Source organism: Stomoxys calcitrans, chromosome 5, assembly GCF_963082655.1.
Source record: "Stomoxys calcitrans chromosome 5, idStoCalc2.1, whole genome shotgun sequence".
Lineage (NCBI taxonomy): Eukaryota > Metazoa > Arthropoda > Insecta > Diptera > Muscidae > Stomoxys > Stomoxys calcitrans.
Window position 1 is genome coordinate 143,673,640 of NC_081556.1, and position 21,513 is coordinate 143,695,152.

Genomic DNA, 21,513 nt, shown 5'->3' on the forward strand with positions numbered 1-21,513 from the left:
AAAAAACGAAATTATTTACATAAATCTTTGGTTTAGCCCCCAACAAGCACCAGCATAGCCGCATCCCATGCCTCTAACATAAATAAAGATTTGTTCGAATAAACTTTTGAAATGTTTTTCCTTCTGTCTTTTCATTAAGCAAAATAAATAAAAATTCGCCGAAAAAAATAATTATGTTGGCAAAAAGAAAATCATAAAAAAGTATGAGAAAAATAAGAAATCGAGTGCTGCCATATCTGATAGAAACCCGTAAATAATGAATGCCTTGCACGAGAGTATATTGCTTAAATAAATTTAAAAAGATATTTTGTAATAATTCTTAAACTAGCTGTGGTTCGATGACATTGGCGGTGTTGGTGGTGGTGGCAGTGGCAGTCATAGAAAATACTATAATTTTGGCAAACATTTTATTTGAAGATTTTATTTTTTCCTTTTGTTAGGCCCATTAAAAACTGACTGTATCATGTTTTCAAAGAGATATCAAATAAATGTGTATTTTAATGGTGGTGTTTTCTTGTTTGCGTTTAATTTTCTTTTTGTTTTTCATTTCATCTTTTGCTCAGAAAGTTTAATGTACACAATTGGGTTTTAATATATTTGTTAATTGACTATGATACAGGGGCGCCTTTGAGGCAATTTTTTGTCAGACTGAAATTCAGTTTGAATATTATAAAATATTTCAAGAAGAAATAATTAGATCATTACTACAAGTATTTTAGAAGGGTATTTACAAAAAATAACATTCGATAAATTATGTTTAAATTACTCTCGGTTCCAACTTTGGGCGAAATTTAATTTAACATAATATGTTGTATTGCAATGATCATAGCTATGGTACAGAAATTACCGTTATGATTACTTATGTAAATTCCGCAAATGGCAATGCAGCTTAAAGTAGGTAACACTGTTCAACTCTCTACCAGATAACAATGTTGTATACTTTGTCGAATATATTGTTATCGGTTAAACCAACCTTTGTACTATGCAGACTTTAAATAGGAAGCAGCCTGCGGCTTTCTCAGAAAAAAGTTTTTGAAAATCATCTGTAACTGGCGCTGATATTTACAAAACTTAATGTAGTTTTTTTGTCAGTTCTATAGAGGAAATCAGTCAAACAACGGAAATCAGTCAAACTGAACGGCATGCCGCAAATCAACTCGTCTGTGAGGTGAAGTTTTTACATGGCATAGTACCTCACAAATGTCGCCAACATTAGGAGGGGAAAATTCGAACCCATGTGTTCAGCGTTATAGGCGCACATCCCAACCTCTTAGCTACAGTGGCCTTCTCTTTGTAAAATAGATGTGTAAATTACCTTATTTGGTGTAGGATGTAACTTTATGGAAACAGTAATCAATGTTGACACATTTCAATTTCATGGATTTTATCTGAATAAAAATATTTGCAATATTTCACTTTTGCGCTTTCGTACACGGATGACCATTAAAAACAAGAAATTTAAATTCAAGTGCTTTGCCTGCTAGGGCGAAGGTAATTTATTTCATGCTAGTTAAATGAGATTGGTATTTTCCTAAAATGTTCAGTGGTATGGTAGTAATGAGGCGGTAATGCAAAAGTCGATAATGCAGTTCAAGTGAAGCTTCAACCACAACAACAGCGCCGTTATAATTGAAATCCATCTTATCGACGTCATACATGTAAACCACAACCAGATAACAGCGGCATATACTAAGTGGAATACATTAAGTGTGTTCGTGTACTCAAAAATTTGTGCAAATTTTGCACAAATTGTTACAAGAAGTCGTTCGCGTACTTTATTTGCCAGCAGATGAGAGTGGGAGAGTGCGTAATAGCGAGGGAAATTTTGGGAGTTTGGCAATTGAGAGAAATTGGCAAGCTATGTCTACTGGATTTTTTTCCAGCACCACCGAACAGATGCTTTCTTTAGAAACCAGCTGCTTTATTTTTATTATGCAAATTTTTACTGGCAATACAGCCTTATTCTCTTTCATACATATTTAAGGTAAAATGTTTTTGGATATTTGAAATGCAACTTTTTCTGTATCATGCAGCACAGATGTACATAGAACATGGCTTATATAAATGACCAGCTTACATTCCATCGAAATTGGATAAATAAGATCGAGAGAACGGTAACACAGTGGAACTCGATTAAAATACACAATCCAAAGGACCTTAATTTTGTTTCTAGTAGATTTTTTTAAAATTCTGTCAAAAGTAAATTTTAGACAAACACAAAAACATTCTTGCAAAATTTAAATTCTAATTTTGGCCACATCATAAATGGAGGTCCTGTTTATTGGGTTATTGGGGTGTTCTGACGTTGAAAATGTTTTCTCATGCTCTCTTTTGTACCCAGGCGTTCGGCGTCTGCGACATGCTAACCTTTGACCCCTACATATTAACCAATGAGCAAACAATTAAATTTGTTATAAGGGCGGTATGTCCCTCAAACGAAGTTTTCGTTGCCTTAAGAAATGAATTGACATATCCTAATCGAAATTTTCGGTTTGCTTTGTGTTACAGGGTGACATTGAAAGCACCTTTATTACATTTTGCTTTAATCACTTTTGGCGCCACGTAATGGATTTATTTACACAAAATAACACTAAATTTGTACGTAACGTAACGCAGTTTGATTTTCCCCTCCTAATGCCACATTTGTGAGGTACTGTGCCATGTAAAAACTTTGTGAGGTACTGTGCCATGTAAAAACTTCTCTCCAAAAGGGTGTCGCATTGGGGTAAGCCGTTTGTACACGGGTATAAAAAGGAGGCCCCTCATTGAGATTAAACTTGCATCGGACTGCACTTATTGATATGTGAGAAGTTTACCCCTGTTCCTTAAGAGGAAATGAAAGGCGGTGAAGGCAAGAGGACTGCCGTCAATAAACTTGGTTAACCCGAAGCCTTTCGGGTCGACGCAGTCCGAGTTAAAGGAGTGGGCAACGAATGCGCATGCAACCTATGGAACACCGAAATGATCGGTAGGGCGGCGAAAATCCTATGGGGGATCCAGATCGTAAGAAGACGAGGCTATTACTGAAAGGATGTAAAAAGGAGGTCAGCATAGCTATTGGTACCATAACGTGACAAATAGGACTACGAGCTCATTTATGTAAAATCGGTGCGGCAAGTGATAGCATGTGTAGGGCATGCTGGGAAGATGATGAGAAGTTGGAGCATTTCTTTTTATATCATTTCTTTAATATCTGCACCCTCTTTTCACCCTAACGTAACCTAATGGAATGTTCATGGGCAAAACTTGCGTAATTTTCATAAATTTTCAAAAACAAAAGTGACAGATTAGTCAAACGAATGCATATTTTTTGGTCACCATGTGTTTGCTACCATAGGCATATGTTTAGCATTTGAATAAAGTGATCAGTGTAATTACTATACATATGTAAACCAGGTAACGCTGTTTAATGTTTTTTTTAGCTAAAGAGGCGCCAGTTTGACGGTATTATCGACCGCATAACAATGCCATTTACTATGTGGAATACTTACAATACGATTAAACAAAAATGGAAAATGTGGTGTTGTTTTGATAGGGTGAAAAATGATTGGAAATCAAACAAATTAATTATATAAAATTAAATACGCCAAAGGAAAATGTTTATAGCTTCCTTAAAATTTTCAGTGTTTCCATAAATGTCATTTTGGCTCAAAGTGGGTAACGCTGTTCAACTAAAGCTAAATGTGCGTCAACAACTGGTAATGTTTTTGAAAACGGGCTTATCGTCGTACAACTGATATAAAGGAAACCAAATTCGTGATCCCCAATGTTTTGTGGTGGGTATAAAAACTTGTGATTTAAACAAAGTAATCAAAATAAACCATTGTTTAAAGCAGGACTGCGGAGTCTGACCCCGTCTGTCTGCTACGCTCCTTCATTTTTCTACTGCCAATTTTTCTTAACCCTAAGGAAACTGTGGCATCTTTATTATCAATTTTTGTAGCTTTTTCATATTCTGCTTGCTGTGTACGTCTATTTTTTCATTTTCTCTTCTTTTTATTAAACAAAAAGTCTTGGCCTAGAATAATCATCATTTCTTGAATATAGTGGGCGTTTTGAGAATACAACTGGCAAATAAAATCAGACATTATTTAGAAAGAAGAAAAATAACAACAACAACAAAAACTAAAATCTTAAGAAATAAAAAAGAAAATTCTATGCGGTAGCGATTATACATACGGTCACTCGCAAAGAAAATTTTGTGGAAAAAATCCAATTTTATAAGAGTGTGCGGGAAAAATGTTTTTTCTAGCAAAAATTTATATAAAAAAATTCAAAAATATATATTTGGATAATGAATTATTTCAAGAGTTCTTTGTTTCACATAGGTTTTCCATCTCCATGTCCAAGTTAATTAATTATCAATAAACGTTTATAAGCTTTTTAGCATTAAAATTTGAATTTGATTGACAGTAACAGAGAGTTTATAAGCAGCTTATTTATCAGCAGTAGGGTTGTATACTTAGAGTATTCAGTGTGTGGGAAGTTAAATGCACTGTGTATATATATATTTCCTTTTATATGTAATGGTGTGAAGTGACGTTTTCCATATTGCAATATTGTGTTTTTCTTTTCTTGCAAAAAATTTTTTCTCACTCACTTTGTCAAGTGCAAAGTAGACAGACACTTTTTTTTAATTTTTTTCTAATTTTGCACTTTTTTTCAATTATTTATATTCCTTATTTAAATTTCTCTAATTTCAATGAAAATTTATATAATTCTTGGGTTATTTCTAGTTGTGTTGTTGGTTTTTCTTCTTTGGTTTTTCTTGCTTAATTCCAATATATATTTTTTCACTCTTTTTTTGCTTTTTCAAAAAAAAACACACGCACTCACACTTGCACAGTGTTTCTGATCTTTCTCCTTGCTTTCAAAAAAAATTATATATATTTATAACGGAGAAAATAAAATTATATATATGTATATCTATATATATATATAATCTATGTAGCTGTATAGGATTTCTTTTCGTTTTTTTTTTCAATGCTTGTGTTAAATTTGCTCTTGGAGAAAAAATTTGTTTTTCTTAAAAAAATCAAAAAATTTGTAGCCACCTAAAGTATCCACCACGTTAGATCCCCACAGAAAAACAGACACAGTGTTTCAGCGCGACACGAACACCAGCACGTCTAAAGAGTGACTGAGGTGCTTTGGCTGAACTTTCGGAAAAAAGCTTCCAAGACGGCCAACCACAATAGTAGAGCATCGCCACCATCATCGGCATCAGCATCAGCATGTTGTTGGCGGTGTTTCGTCGATTTTCGCCTTTTGGTCGTAGATCTAAATCTAAATATAAATATTATGTCTTTAGCTCTATTTTAGATAATTATTGAAGAAAGAACCCAAAAAAACCAAACTGCAAGAAATACCAAAAAAAATTAGCAAAAGAATCCCTCAATAGATTTTCGTAATAAAAAACAAGTTGGTGCATTCATGCATCCAACCAATCATCCATCCCAAAAGGGTTTTTTTCTTGCTTCAAATTGAAACAAAAGCTTTTTTAATTGTTTAACAAATTACACCAAGTTCAAAAAAAGAGTGCCACCGAAAATTCTTAATTATTTTTAGTGCATTCAACAAGTGTTTGGCTTTTTGCACTTTGCCAGGATTGTCAGAGGAATTTTCGTCCGTCAGTCATTTCATTCATACACTGAGACGAAACGAAGATAAATTATGGTGTGTCAAAAGCCAGCAAACAAAATTAAATCAATTACACCATACCACAAAAATTATTATTTCGAAGAAAGAAAAAATCGATTAAAGGAATGAGGCTTCGCAGCAGATTTCGCCACCAAACCGAGTCGATAATGCAGTAGACGGTGTCAAATGACAGCAATAAAAAAGACATGCTTCGAAAAAAAGTGTGGCCAGATCACCCATACATATTTTTAATACGTGTTGGCAACATTGATTCGCATTATTGTCTTGTTGCAGCTACAGTTCATATTCGATTGAATGAAGAATGAAGAGAGAAGCCCAAACTTGACTTTTTTAACTTTGAAGTCTAGTACTGACTTCGACTTTTCGGCCGAACAACAAGAAAATGCAAACACATTCCGTAGAAGTAGTTCTATGAGCAAAATAATAGCGACATGTCGCTGCGCCAATACTTATATCGCTTCAATTAATTGCCAATGTAATTAAAATCTAACGAAATAGGCACCTATCAAATCTGTTTCGATGACGTTGTTTTGTGGTGTGTAGTTGTTTGAATTTTTGGTTGTATTCTGGCAAAGAATAGAGTCCGTCGGATTTCGCAAGAATTTAATAGGCATTTTACTGTGAACGAAGTAAAGTAAACCATATCAAATATTTTATCTTCAAAACTTAAATTTATTACAAATCTTCCCTTTTCTCTACCATGTAAGTAATTGTTTAGTGGCAGCCCGCCATTAGAATCACTTAGACGTTATCGTCCATTAAGATAACACAGGAACAGTAGAAGAAAGATTACTTCTAGTTACTACCGTTGAACCACCTACATCGCTTTAAAAACCTATAGACTTTCGAATCTTCATATCCGCGAAATTAGAAATGAAACCTGCAGTGGAAATCCTGCCAATGCGTGAAACACACACAGCAGATGTCCTATAGTCTCTTCCTCCGCGACTTCCTCACAGCATCTGCAGAAGTTGTCACTCGCAACCTTCAGTCTGTCGGCATGTTTTCCGATCAGATAGGGTGTTCGACCTGTTATGTTGGCCACAATGACTGAGACATATGTTCTAGCGACAGCAAAGTGGTAGACCTCTTCAAATTTAAATTGGGCCACATAATTTTGGAGTTTTCACAACCCACAAGTTTTTACTATCCATCATTTTTTGACATTCAGGCCTGATCCTGAAGAATTAGCTTACATGTAGATAGGATAGGATCTTCCTCAGCCTAGAACTCTCAGATGTATGCTCCCCCATGGAACTGCAGAATTCTAACCAGAATTTTTTCTGAGGCTTTTTTAGCTCAGCCTTATAGACTACTCAGTCGTGTGATGCCATAGGGGCTGTCGCAATGTTAAAGAGTTTTCTTCAACTCTTCCTATGGCCAACCGGTTCTGGGGTCTGGCGGTCGCTGTTTGCCACTTGGTTTGGCTCTAGGACATTTTTACATAAGCGAGTCACTCAGGGCCTTTGTGATCCGCTTGACCATTATGTTTATGGCCTTCTCAGATTCCACTTCTTTTTCAGGGATAGTCGTGCAGAATGTCAGCCAAAATTTATTCCAATCTGCCTTTCTTCTACTGTATTTTCTCCAAATCTAAAACCCAACACTTCTCACTCAAATATCCTACCACTCATATTTTCTACTTTGTATCAGAGAATATGAGCGTAATATCCAGTACCTCATGCCTGTTCCTGGTAATAATGGTCGGTTTATTTCAGATTTCCAGATTTCAACTTATATTATATGCGATAAGCAGCTCACCCCTTTCGTTGACATCCGAACTTCCCCATATCTGGTGTTGTGCATCAACATCACTTCCCACAATGGGGCTCTATTTTCCCAGCAGAAGCGGCTTCAACCAGCAACGTAAGGCTTGTAGGAGGCATCTTTGAATCATGTGCCTTAAAGTCAACCAATTATGAGAATTTTAACCTCAAGGTTGGAAAAGAAAAACATAATTTAAATCCAATGAATTCTTAATCGACGAACCACTCCTCCAAACACTCATGCTTCCTGGATCAGAACATCGTCAAATCCCTCTGAAATCAGAAGGACCTTTAGAGCCGCCGATGATACCTTAAAATGGTGTCGATTTATCTGCAAAAAACCGGACCATAGTCAAGATTTCGAATTTTCACCACTGTTGCTCTTCGTCTGAGTCCGCAAGATTCTTTCAATCTTTCCTTACGCTACCATGGACAGTTGAGAAAGCAGTGAAACTACTCTTTCTCTGGACAATGGATATTTGCGTGTAGACAATTCCTCAGATGCCTCACTAGTTGCTACTGGCGCACGCTTTGAGCCCAATCCAACCGGATGACCCACCCACACAAGGCTTGTCAGTGGCATTCTCAGTCTGCTGCTTTCTACCAGACATTAGATGTGTGGTTGATAGTTCCTCAGACAATCATTCAGGAACAACTACTAGGTCGTCTCCCGACTCCCCAATCCAGGTCGCTTCTATACACCTTAAGCTTCAGCTTGTTAAATCCGTAGGATAAAACTCCTTCAGACTTGTTGAGGTCTGCGAGAAAGCGTTAAGTACGAATTCTGCATGTCTCCGGTAGCCATTTGGTTCATTCAATCTTCCAGTCGGTGGTTTAAAGATCGGAATCAAAGGCCCTTAGTCTTTCAAGTATGAAGCTTGAGCTTGTTCAATCCGTAGGATACAACTCCTTCAGACTTGTTGAGGTCTGCAAGGTAGCTGAGGTTAAGAACGAATACTACATGTCTCTGGTCGCCATCTGCCTCATCGAATCTTCCAGTCGATGGTTTAAAGATTTGGAGCACAATCCCTTAGTCTCCCAAGTATGGACTCAGGATCTGTGTGAATCCTTGGTATCCAAACGAATGCCATTGGCTGGAGGCCTAATCTTACCAATCATTTTTTAGAACGCAACGATACATTTCAATTGAGCGTTGATCCAGCATGCATCGTCACAAACTGGAGAAGGCCCAGGCAATTCCGCAAGTAGTATACAGATGACTGTCCATTGACTATCCCACTCCAATTGTTCTCAGGAATGCAGTCTTGTTCTTCTTCCTTGTCGACAAATACCATCGCCATGCCTGTGCTTAGTGACATGGCAAAGGTTTTTGGACTCATATTGCTATTGCCTATTCGCCTTAGTTCTTTTAGGGACGCTATGCCCTCATGGTGACCTCATCATTTTGGCTGACTGCTGTACCGTTTCCTAATCTAGGCGTGTGGCTTTTGAGGTGGCCAGCGAATCAAGGGAGCCTCTCTCCTTATCGGTGAGAGTTTTAGGATCATTCGCCCCAAGCCACTCAATAAATCTGGCAACGAATTTCATTATTCCAACCTCTTGAAGAGCGTATTGGTTTGCCAGAGAAGGCCGATTACATTGGCAAATTATAAGCATGTAAAGATGAAATAGGTTCGGCCTTATACTCAAGTCTCGAACCAGGCGTATTCGTCAAAAGCTCCAGCAGACCAGTCGTTTGTCCCCTAGAGGAGCCAGGCGCAACCCCTCAACCAGTCGAGTTCTCAGTAGCAGAAAGCATTATACGTCCTGATTCCATCACCGCAGGTATTGGGTCTTTGGAGATCATTCTTAACCTACTCCTCTGCTCTACATCTGCCCCTCCACTGGAAAATGACGCAGATCATCAACCGCCTAGGGGATAACACTAACTTAGACTTAACATTTTAATTCCGTATACCCAGGGAAATATGGTAGCAAAAATTGGGCAGTAATATTTTGCTGAAACAGCAAACATCTTCTGCTGTTTTCCGTCTAAGACGGAACACACAGTGATACCTGCTTCCTTAAGAAGAAAGAATGTTCCATTTACTGAAAGCGCGAAAAACCTGGATGCTTTGCTGGACACAAAATTGAACATTTTAAAAAGGGCAAAAAAGGCGGTTGGAGCCGGAGGCGGAGCCATTGGCAAATGTTGGGCGGCTTAACCTGCTTGTCATGCACTAGCCGTATACTGCAGTTGTGAGACCTATATAACTATATAGTGTTGTGGTTTGGTAGATGGCGCTCCAAAAAACCACCTTTAATACCCAGCCGTATCCAAAGGAACCCTCGCGGTGAAGTCGCCACCATTTGTATTTTGCATTAGCAATTTTGCACTAAATACTTCAGACATTGTCCACTTCGTTATAGGGAAAAGCAATTTAAGACCCAAAATGGTATAGTGATACCATTCACGTCATATTTTAATGTGTTTTTTATTTATCTTTTTTATTTAATTTTATTGTTTGTTGGTGTAAGAAAATAGTTTTACGAAAATGCAATTTTTTCGGTCGGTTAATACAAATTGGGTTGACCGCAATGAAATTTAGAAAGTCAACACACATACATACAAACATACGCATAAGTACATGATCCCCATATACATGGGGGTATGTTTGTACGTAAACGAAATCGCTTGAATTGATGTGGCATGTGTAGTATGTACAGAGTGCAGATATGAATAATCCCACATAATTCCCCGCCACAATTATGAAATATTCTTCGTATTTTTCAAAACGAACAGCAAAAAAAAAAAAGAAAAACCACAAAGATCGCACAATCGTCTCAGTACGAAGTGAAACTTTCGCTCACGACAACAAAAGCTCATGTAGTGTTAACACTTTGTCGTCGGTGGTTTTGTTTACTCACACGAAACGGAAATGAAAGCTTTTTGTTTTGATGTCTATTTTTTTGTCTTTTTTACGAGTATGCACACATGAGTGCGTATGAACAATCATTTAACACACTCATACATGTATCATAAATCTTCATTTCGCCTCACTGGAATATGGAAAATTGAAAAATAAATTCATTGAGCAGAAAGCAGATGATTTTGCCACAGAACAATAAATCAGAGAAAATTTCTGTAAAATGTACATTTGCTGACGTTTACAAATTATTCCGTTACTTAATAACGGATTAATGGACATATTCAAATTTAGTGCTTTGCTGAAAGAAAACGAAATTACTCCAAAAATTAATTATTGAATATTAAATTGATATTTTCAGTTAAAATATTTTATTAAATTGTAATTTTCGTTTGTGAGTATGTGTTCGCTTGTGAGTTTATCTGTACCATATAGACTGAAAACCCGATGAACTAATTTTCTTGAAATTTTCAAGAATGGTTGGTGAGGGTCGTAGAGGTGTAGGCACAACTTTCAAGCTGACACATAGTGTTACCAAGTTCGCACTGGTACATCTGTCAAACTAGAAATGATAGCTACATGATATTTGTTTTATTGATAGCTGATTATATTGTCAACAGGTCATCACAAGCTTCTGATTTTTTTTAAAAAAGAAAGTTATTCCTGATAGATATCAAGTGTAATAGTGTGTTTGCGTTATAACTGGCTGGAAAATCACAACCGGCTATTGTTGGCGAACTCAAACACCTCAAAGTGAACAAAATGTTTGTGCATCGCAACATAGATCTTTATAATGATACTGGTAGCGTAAAAATACGACAACCACACCAAAAAGGGTTCGGGGAGTGAAGACTCAAATTTAACTAAATCCACGCAGCAGCGGCAATCAAATGGCTAAATATCTGAAAATGTCCCGTAAAAGGAAAATGTCCCGTATATGAAAAACCGACCCCTATAATTTCCAAAAGGCACACGACCTTATACCAAATCAAAAAAGAAGATAGACTCGATAAAGGAAAGGAATTGCAGCGCTTGCATAAACACGTTCAATTTTCAAATAAAAAATGTAAAGAAAACGAGGTTAAAGTAAAGACTTACAGTTTTCAAAAGGCGCACGATCTTACACCAAATCAAAAAGTTAAAACCGATAGAGGAAAGGAATTGCTACGATCGCGTTGAATTTTCGAACATTGACCGAAGGCTCGTGCGATAATTTGACCCTATAAAAGGCCAGCCGAAGTAATTTTTTATCTCAATCCAGTCCAACCGAAACCGTCATATTACTTGGCTATGACAGAATATTTCTTCCACTAGTCGAACGTAGAATAGCGTTCCAAGCGCCTCGATCCTCTGCGCTCATTCTAAAATCTCTGACACCAAGTTTCGAGGTGTCTCCCACAACTTGATCTTTCCATCGGGCTTTTGGTCTTCCCTGTTTCCGTGTACCACCGTATTTGCCTTCAAAAGACTTCTTTGCTGGAGCTTCTTCATCCATTCTGACAACATGACCTAGCCAACGCAGCCGTTGTATTTTGATGCGTGTAACTATGCTATCGTCGTTATACAGCGCATATATTCTTCATTAACGCAAACTGGTCCATACATTTTACGAAGAATCTTTCTCTCAAATACTCCAAGCACTGCCTCATCTGCTTTCACAAGTACCCATGCTTCAGAACCATAAAACAGCACGGGTAGTATCAGTGTCTTGTATGGTGTAATCTTCTTCTTATTTCTAAACTGCTTACCTAATCCAAAATAGCATCTGTTTGCCAGTATTATTCTTCGCTTAATCTCAAAACTGATGTCATTCGTTTCGGTAACGGCGGTGTCGAGGTAAATAAAGTTACTGACTGTCTCAAAGTTGTGGTTCCTAAGTTTCTCCATTTTCTTCATCTGCTCGGTTGTGCAAGGCTTTTTGGGAGTTGAAGCCATCCATTTCGTCTTATCTCCATTACTGCCAGACCCATTTTCACTGACTCTCTTTCGATTCTTTCAAAGACTGCAATTACTTCCTCCCTGTGACCGACCTATGATATCGATGTCGTCGACATAGGCGAGTAGTCTGAAACCTCGTTTGGTATTAAATGGTTCGGAGAGATTCTTTTCTAATCTTAGTGAGGAACGCGTATCAGCTAGTGTCATCCTGCAGAGTCTTATTTATTTTGCAGGGATACCAAACTCAGACATCGCTTGAAATACCTTTGAACATAATGGAGTATCGAAGGCGGCTTTGTAGTCAACAAAGAGATGGTAGGTGTTGATTTGTCCTTCTCGGGTCTTTTCCAGGATTTGGCGCAGTGTGAATATCTGGTCCAGGATGGATTTACCAGGTCTAAAGCCGCATTAATAGGGCCAAATTATCTCACTGACTTTAGGTTTTAATCTTTCACACAATAAGCTCGAGAGTATCTTGAATGCGATGGGGAGGAGACTTATTCCTCTGTAGTTGGCACATTCCGTCTTGTCTCCTTTCTTGAGTACGTGACATAGTATGCTGAGGTTCCCATCATCGGGTATGCGTTCTTCTAGCCAGATTGCGCAGATAAGCTGATGCATACGCCTTATCAGCGTGTCACCTCCGATCTTAAATAATTCAGCGGGTAATCCGTCGGCTCCTGTTGCCATGTTGTTCTTTAGTCGGGTCACGGCTATTTGGACCTCATTCTGACTAGGAGGTAAACATTCTATACCATCATCAGAGATTGGTTCTGTGGTATCCTCTTCGCCGCCAACGTCGGACACTAGCAGTTGGGTAAAATGTTCTTTCCATATCCTCAGCATGTTATCTGTGTCAGTTACCCGATTTCCCTTCTTGTCTCTGCAGGAGGATTTGCCTGCACCAAAGCCACAGGTTTGATGTTTTATTCTTTAAAATTTGAAACGGTGAGTAGTTTAAAACTTCTCAACATAAGACCCAAATATGGTTTGGATCGAACTATATTTAGATATAGCTGCCATATAGACCGATCTCCAGATAAAGGGTCTAAAGCCCATAAAAGCTTAATGTTTTAACCGATTTCGCTGAAATTTGAAACGGTGAGAAGTTTTAGGCCTTCCAACATAGGACCTAAATATGGTTCAGATCGGACTATACTTGGATATAGCTGCCATATAGACCGATCTCCAGATAAAGGGTCTAAAGCCCATAAAAGATTAATGTTTTAACCGATTTCGCTGAAATTTGAAACGGTGAGTAGTTTTAGGCCTCCCAACATAGGACTCCAAGATGGTTCAGATCGGACTATATTTAGATATAGCTGCCATATATATCCATCTGCCGATACAGTGTCTGAAGCCCATAAAAGCATTATTTTTTAACCGATTTCGCTGAAAATTAAATCAGTGTGTAGTTTTAGGCCTTCCAACATAGGACCCAAAGATGGTTCAGATCGGACTATATATAGATATAGCTGGCATATATACCCATCTGCCCATAAAGTGTCTGAAGCCCATAAAAGCTGTATTTTTCCCAATTTCGCTGAAATTTTAAAAGGTGAGTATTTTTAGGCCTCCCATTATAGGACCCAAAGATGGTTCAGATCGGACTATATTTAGATATAGCTGCCATATATATCCATCTGCCGATACAGTGTCTGAAGCCCATAAAAGCATTATTTTTTAACCGATTTCGCTGAAAATTAAATCAGTGTGTAGTTTTAGGCCTTCCAACATAGGACCCAAAGATGGTTCAGATCGGACTATATATAGATATAGCTGGCATATATACCCATCTGCCCATAAAGTGTCTGAAGCCCATAAAAGCTGTATTTTTCCCGATTTCGCTGAAATTTTAAAAGGTGAGTATTTTTAGGCCTCCCATTATAGGACCCAAAGATGGTTCAGATCGGACTATACTTAGATATAGCTGCCATATAGACCGATCTCCCGATTAAGGGTCTGAAGCACATAAAATCTTAATTTGTTAACCGATCTCGCTGAAATTTGAAACAGTGAGTAGTTTTAGGCCTTCCAACATAGGACCTAAATATGGTTCAGATCGGACTATACTTGGATATAGCTGCCATATAGACCGATCTCCAGATAAAGGGTCTGAAGCCCATAAAAGCTTAACGTTTTAACCGATTTCGCTAAAATTTGAAACTGTGAGTTGTTTTGAGGGTCAAAACATAGGACCCAAATATGGTTCAGATCGGACTATATTTAGATATAGCCGCCATATAGACCGATCTGCCGATAAAGGGTCTGAAGCCCATAAAAGCTTTATTTATTACCCGATTTCGCTGAAATTTCAAACTGTGAGTTGTTTTGGGGGTCCCAACATAGGACCCAAATATGGTTCAGATCGGACTATATTTAGCTATAGCTACTATATAGACCGATCTCCCGATAAAGAGTCTAAAGCCCATAAAATCTTTATTTTTTATCCGATTTCGCTAAAATTGGAAACTGTGAGTAGTTTTAGGCCTCTCAATACAGAACCCAAATATTGTTCAGATCGGACTGTATTTAGATATAGCTGTCATATAGACCCATATGCCGATTAAGGGTCAGAAGCTCATAAAAGCTTTATTTGTTACCCGACTTTGTTGAAATTTGAAATACAAAATTAAACATTGACTTTTATTCATTAGACCACTCAATGTCCGTGGCGAATTTGGGTGCATAACTGATCCAATTTTCACCAGATTGTGACGAAAGGGGATTTACATATATACCCCCAAGTGGCGGGTATCCAAAGTTCGTCCCGGCCGAACTTAATGCCTTTTTACTTGGTTTTAATAAAATATTTTTTAACATTGACTGCATAACCATACACTCAAACTGTGGCCCAAACAGTTCATGGCCATGGTCATGATCTAAGGACGCCCAAAATGAAGTGATTTCCGAATTGAAATAAATTCAAAAACAAAATCTTGTTTATTTTTATTACAAACATATTGAAGAACATAAACCTAATGATTCTATCGAAGAAAATACTCAATAATTGGGATGTAGCAACAAAACCAACAACAATGCCACCGGACAGATAATGCTGGCTATCATCAACACATACTCCGTTCCTTCAGAACACAGATGTATATAAGCAAATGGAATTTGAAAAAAATAAATAAATAAAAGTTCTAAACATTTCGAAAAAATCGTTGTTTTTTCTAGGTCAATTCATTTCATTTTCAAACACACTAGGAACTGTGCTATGATGGCTTTCACTCACTTAATATTCCAATTTTGTCTAAATCCCAAAGTTTTTTTTTTTTGGTTATATCCCAAATTTTATGTTTGGTGTTGGGTGAACTTGAACTTGTTGTGGTAGGAAAATGTAAAAAAAATAAATAGAACACAAATTCAGAGATTCAGGTGAATGGCAATAATGATAATGATGATGATCATCGCCACTATGACGAACGCCCATGAGAATGCTAAGGAGTAGTAATGAGTCCACCTCATCCATTTGTGCGTTTTCCGTCCGTCTGTTCATCCACCTCCTCTTCATTATTGTGGCCACGTAGGTGGTGTTGACGGCAAGATCTTTAAAAATATCCACAATAATTTCTAATTTTACCCAGTCACCAAAGAATTTGTTGTGAATCTCTTTGGGTTTTTGTAGTCTATTCGATTTTGTTCTTTTTTTTTGAAATTCTATCATAAATCATGAATGGCGAATGACGAAGGCAAACACTTTTGTTAAATGAGCTATGCCATGTCTCATGTGTTTAGCCGTTAAATTTGAATTTGATTTTGTTTTCTTATTTTATATGTTTTTTGTTATTTGATTTTTACCTGAAAGAATGTAAAAGCCTCTTTGTTCGATGCTAGGTACTCCTGAGCTAAGGGTTCGGTTTTGCAATATTTTACATGCATATCGAAATCACGTTCCAATCGCAAAAAGGTCTTGACGACCATATTCGGTTTGTCCTTGTAGTATTGGACGCCATCATTAAATACCCTAAACAAAATTTAGAGAAATACATTAAAAGATCAAAAATAAAATGGAAACACAAGAGCAAAAGCTAGAATTCAAAGCGTATTGGCCATGGAGAAATGAAAGTAATGAGAAAAATTTATGATATCCTCACAATTTTAGAGTATGGCATAAGCGATTGCAAAAAAAAAAAATTAAAAAAGAAAAACAAATAAATAAAAATATTGTATATATATAAAAATAAACAACAATATTGAAAATCTAAAAAAATAAAAATAATAAATTGTCTATACATGCAAAAAAATAAAATTATTGAAATATATTTGCAACAAGTAAATCTGTTTTATTAGGGAAGTACTAGGGTTGCCCAAAAAGTAATTGCGGATTTTTCATATAGTCGGCTTGTGTCTCTGTAATTGCATTCTTTCTTCTGTCAGTTGTCAGCTGTTACTTTTAGCTTGCTTTAGAAAAAAAGTATAAAAAAGTATATTTGATTAAAGTTCATTCTACGTTTTATTAAAAATGCATTTACTTTCTTTTAAAAAATCCGCAATTACTTTTTGGGCAACCCAATATTTTTATAGTAACTCCACCGTTGAACTTTGGTTGTGAAACTTTTATGAACTTTGTCTGTGGCATGGGATGGCTTTTTTACGCAAAAATTCAAAATCTCTTTTATGTCACAAATACTTCGTTTGCAGCAAAAGACGTTTTCTTAAGCGAAAAGGTGATTCTTTTGGTTTGTTTTTATCTTGTGTCTCATACATTTAGCAGAGTATAAAAAGGGTAAATTTTTAAGAGCTATTGGAAAGTTTTTGAAAACAAAAACGCATAAAATTCAACTCTTTTCAACATTTTGGCCGATATCTCTCGAATAAATGCTTCAATCTTCTCTTCCAATACTTCAATTTCAGCGGGCTTGTTTCTAAAGACATGAGCTTAACATAGCCCCACACGAATGTGAAATAAAATGTTCACCGAACTCGCTTCTTAACCACCGTCTTGTTAAACCGCATGTCAAGTTCTTGCATTTTGGGTAAAAAAAGTTGGATATCATTTCAAGGTAGCGCTCACCATTCACACTTACGTTACGATTCGCATCGTCTTAAAAGAAGTACGGCCCAATGATGCCACCAGCCCATAAACCGCACCAAATTGTGACTTTTTTTAGATGCATTGGTAGCTCTTGCAGTTCTTCTGGCTGTTCATCACTCCAAAATAGACAATTCTGCTTATTAACGTACCCATAGAACCAAAAATGAGCTTCGTCGCTGAACCCAATGAAGCGCGCCATGAACTTTCTACAGAGCACTCATTATACCCAATACCACTACTGTGGTACAGGGTATTATAACTTAGTGCATTTGATTGTATCACCCAGAAGGAAGAGAGATAGACCCATTGATAAGTATACCGATCGACTCAGAATCACTTTGTGAATCGATTGTCTGTATGTCTGTCCGTTCGTCTGTCTATTCATGTTAATTTGTGTACAAAGTACAGGTCGCTTTTTCATCCGATTTTGTATGGGCAAATTTGGTATGGGCATATTTTTCGGCCTAGAGACAAAGCCTATTGAAATTGGAAAAAATCGGTTCAGATTTGGATATAGCTCTCATATATATGTTCATCCGATTTGTAGTAATACTAAAATAAAATGGTCGTTTGTTAACCGATTCTCTCGTAATTTGGCAGAAAGTATTTTCTTATGACTCCCGACATTACCGATGAATTTCATGGAAATCGATTCAGATTTAGATATAGCTCTCATATATATATATATATATATATATATATATATATATATATATATATATATATATATATATATATATATATATATATATATATATATATATATATATATATATATATATATATATATATATATATATCGCCTGATTTTTACTCCTAGAGCCACTGCAAGCGCATTTAATGACCAATCTTCCCAAAACTTCGTACAACGACGACTGTGACAGTATCTGAGAATATGGGACTCAAATAAAAGGTATTTGGGAGTAAAATACAAATCTGATATCCAAATGGGAGACCAAGTTTCTGGGGGTCCACCAATTCCCCAAAACACCCCCCAAAGAGGACCTATTTACTGACCATAGCAATATGGGCCTTTAATAGAAGGTATTTGAGGGTAAAATACGAATCTGATATCCAAGTGTTTGGGGGCCGCCCAACCCCAAAAACACATTTGCTGACTTTTCCAATAAGGGGTTTAAATGGAAGTATTTGAAATAAGAAAACGAATTTGATATCTAATTTCGAGGTCAATGCATATATGGGGTTCAAATAAATGGTATATACAATAGATACATGAGAATAGTGCACGATACTGATATATTTTCAGGGCTTACGGTTTGGGGGACCACCCCACTCTCCAAAACACCCCTAAATCGGGCATATTTATCGACCATGTCAATGTGGGGATCATATGAAAGGTATTGGAAAGTAGAGCACGAAATTGATACTCATTTTCTGAAGCAATTTTCTGGGGGTCAACCCCTTTCTTAAAATAGACCACAAACAGCAATTATTTACTGACCATCGCAATATGGGGCTCAAATAAAGGTATATGGGAGTACAATACGAATATTCAAATGTGGGACCCTGTATTAGCGGATCCGCTCTTTCCCCATAAATCCCCCAAAGGAAAAAATTTGCTGACCATGCCAATATGTGGCTCAAATGAAAGGTATTTGAGATTAGAAAACTAATTTGATAACCAATTCTTGGCCACATGTTTGGAGGACCCCGCACCCTATAAACTCTACTTAAACCAATGGCAATATGGGGTTTAAATAAATGGTATTTTAGACAAGAGCACAGGGCCAGATGTCTAGGGGACCAGTTCACCCCCGAAAACACCCCTAAATCGAACATCACGAGAATATCCGGTGGAAATAGTCTTTTTAGAATGGCATTAAACCCTCCGAGCGAATTCGTGGTCCAATAAAGTTCATATGGGATTCAGATAAAGGCACTTATATTATTATACTGATAGTCAAGCGGTATGCATATACTATTTTCGTAGCATGGTATTTCACTAAAAGCTGTTTAATTGTCGAAAATAAATATACAAAGGACAATTTTGTCCCATATATAGTAAAAGAAGGCGCAGTGGAGCGGATTAAGCTTGTTCTATATAAAAATAAAATTTTTAAAAAAAAACTTCTTAAAATAAAATTTTGCTATGAAAATTAAAACTTTGCAAAATTTTTTTAAAGAATAACTTTTTAAACAAATTTTCTATAAAAATTAAATTTTGACAACATTTTCTATAGAAATGAAGTTCTAATTATTTGTTAAAGATATACAATTTTAGTATAATTTCACAAAAAATTCTATAAAAAAAAAATTTTTTTTTCTTAAAAATAAAATTTTGAAAATTTTGCTATAAAAATAAAATTTTGAAAATTTTGCTATAAAAATAAAATTTTGCTATAAAAATAAAATTTTGCAAATTTTGCCATAAAAACTAAATTTTGACAACATTTTCTATAGAAATGAAGTTCCAATTATTTGTTAATGATATAAAATTTTAGTATAATTTCACAAAAAATTCTACAAAAAATTTTTTTTTCTTAAAAAAAAAATTTGAAAATTTTGCGATAAAAATAAAATTTTGAAAATTTTGCTATAAAAAAAATTTTTTGAAAATTTTGCTATAAAAATTTATTTATTTTATTTATTTATTTTCTATGGAACCAAATTAAAAAAAAAAATAAAAAAATAAAATTTTAAATTTTTAAAATTTTTCAGAAAAAGTGTGTTCACATAGTTTTTTAAAAATTATATATTCAAAAACTCCATAGAAATAACATTTTACCAAAATGTTCAAGTTCAATTCTAAGAAATTAAAAAAAAATTGTATATTTTATAAAAATATTATTAGGACAATTTTTGTCTATAGAGATAAAATATACATATTCAAAAACTCTATAGAAAAAGCATTTTAACAAAATTTTCAAATATTATTCAAAGATATTTTTCAAAAAAAATTTTGCTCTGAAAATTTTTAATAAAAATAGTAGTATTTTACAAATATAGTACAATTTTGGTATAAAAAGATAACATTTTTCTTAAAAACTAATTTTTCTATAAAAAAAAATTAAAAATAAAACTTTTAACTTTAAAATTTGTCTATGGAATACAATTTTAAATACATACATAATAAAATTTTTAAATTAGATTTTTGAGTTTTATTTATAGGTATATATATACATTTTTTTCAAATAACTTATCGCCATACTCTGCCATTGTGAAGTTTGCAAATAGGAATACATATCATTTTAATGATGGGTGATTAAAAAGCAGCAAAACATGCGTAATGTATTGAAAACAGATGCGTGATTAATTATATTTAGCACTTACTTAGTGTGAAATTCGGCTATTTGTTGGAAATTGCCAAATATAATGTCCTTGCTATCACGCACAGTTCGAGGAGCATTTGCCGCATCTACGGCCTTAATATAACGATCGACTACATTTTGTAAATCTCTACCAAATTCCTCCTCAGTATCTAATAGCTCTCGTATTACAGCCCTAAAAAGAAGAAGAATAGGTAAGTGCTCACATCAAGAGAGAAACAGTGAGAGAGAGATAGAAAAGAATGAGAGAGAGTGAAATATGAAAGCATGCATGAATATGAGAGCGTGAGGTACATACTTTTTTTGGAAATCGACACTTTCCTTATCGTTGCCATTCAACATGGACGCCGTGGAACTATCCTCTAAAATATTACGAGGCACCCAACCCTCTTTGGCATTGTCACCGAAGACACGTACCAACCATTTTGCTGTGGTATTCGAATCGGCGCCACTTCTAAAATTTCATTTTGAGAGAAATTAAGAAATTATTGTGAACTAGAAAGAGGCATAGCATTTACATACTTTTTTACGGTACTCTCTGTGGTCTCTGTCGAAGTCTTGAGAACCTCAACAATGTCACCGCGTTGTAGGGTAACGGAATCGGTAGCCTCTGATTTGAAATCCTGATTAACAACTAATATGTCAAATGCCTGCAAGTATAAATCATATTAGTACAATCCTGCAAAATTATGGATGTGGACTATGGCGGCAACTGTCATAAAATGTTTGCAATGTCGGAAGAAATCAACTTGAATGGTTGCATTTTAAACAGAATGCAATATGGTTGGAAGCTATCTACAAAAGATATTTTTTCACCACTTCAGTCTATCGTTTTTATATTTTATTATGAGTAACGTGTACAAGTTATCGATTTCATTAAACTAATCACAATTCACGCACCTAAGCTAACCTAATGCAGAGTTTACATGGCACATCTGATGTATGGTCATTGT

At 35.8% G+C, this 21,513-nt stretch overlaps 1 protein-coding gene across 5 annotated transcripts in view; it reads right to left on the reverse strand.

The window, feature by feature from the left end:
• LOC106088457 (obscurin) overlaps positions 1-21,513 on the reverse strand; it is an 87,474-nt gene that overhangs the window by 55,510 nt on the left and 10,451 nt on the right. For 4 of the 5 annotated variants that reach the window (XM_059368518.1, XM_059368519.1, XM_059368521.1 and 1 more), the window contains exons 3-6: positions 21,083-21,210; positions 20,859-21,014; positions 20,565-20,735; positions 16,037-16,202 (exon numbers count right to left, since the gene is read on the reverse strand). In XM_059368518.1, coding sequence (XP_059224501.1) covers positions 16,037-16,202; positions 20,565-20,735; positions 20,859-21,014; positions 21,083-21,210 — 621 coding nt within the window. Of the gene's footprint in view, positions 1-5,054; positions 5,159-16,036; positions 16,203-20,564; positions 20,736-20,858; positions 21,015-21,082; positions 21,211-21,513 lie in introns of those variants that run through there. The other variant, XM_059368520.1, reaches the window with a different exon arrangement.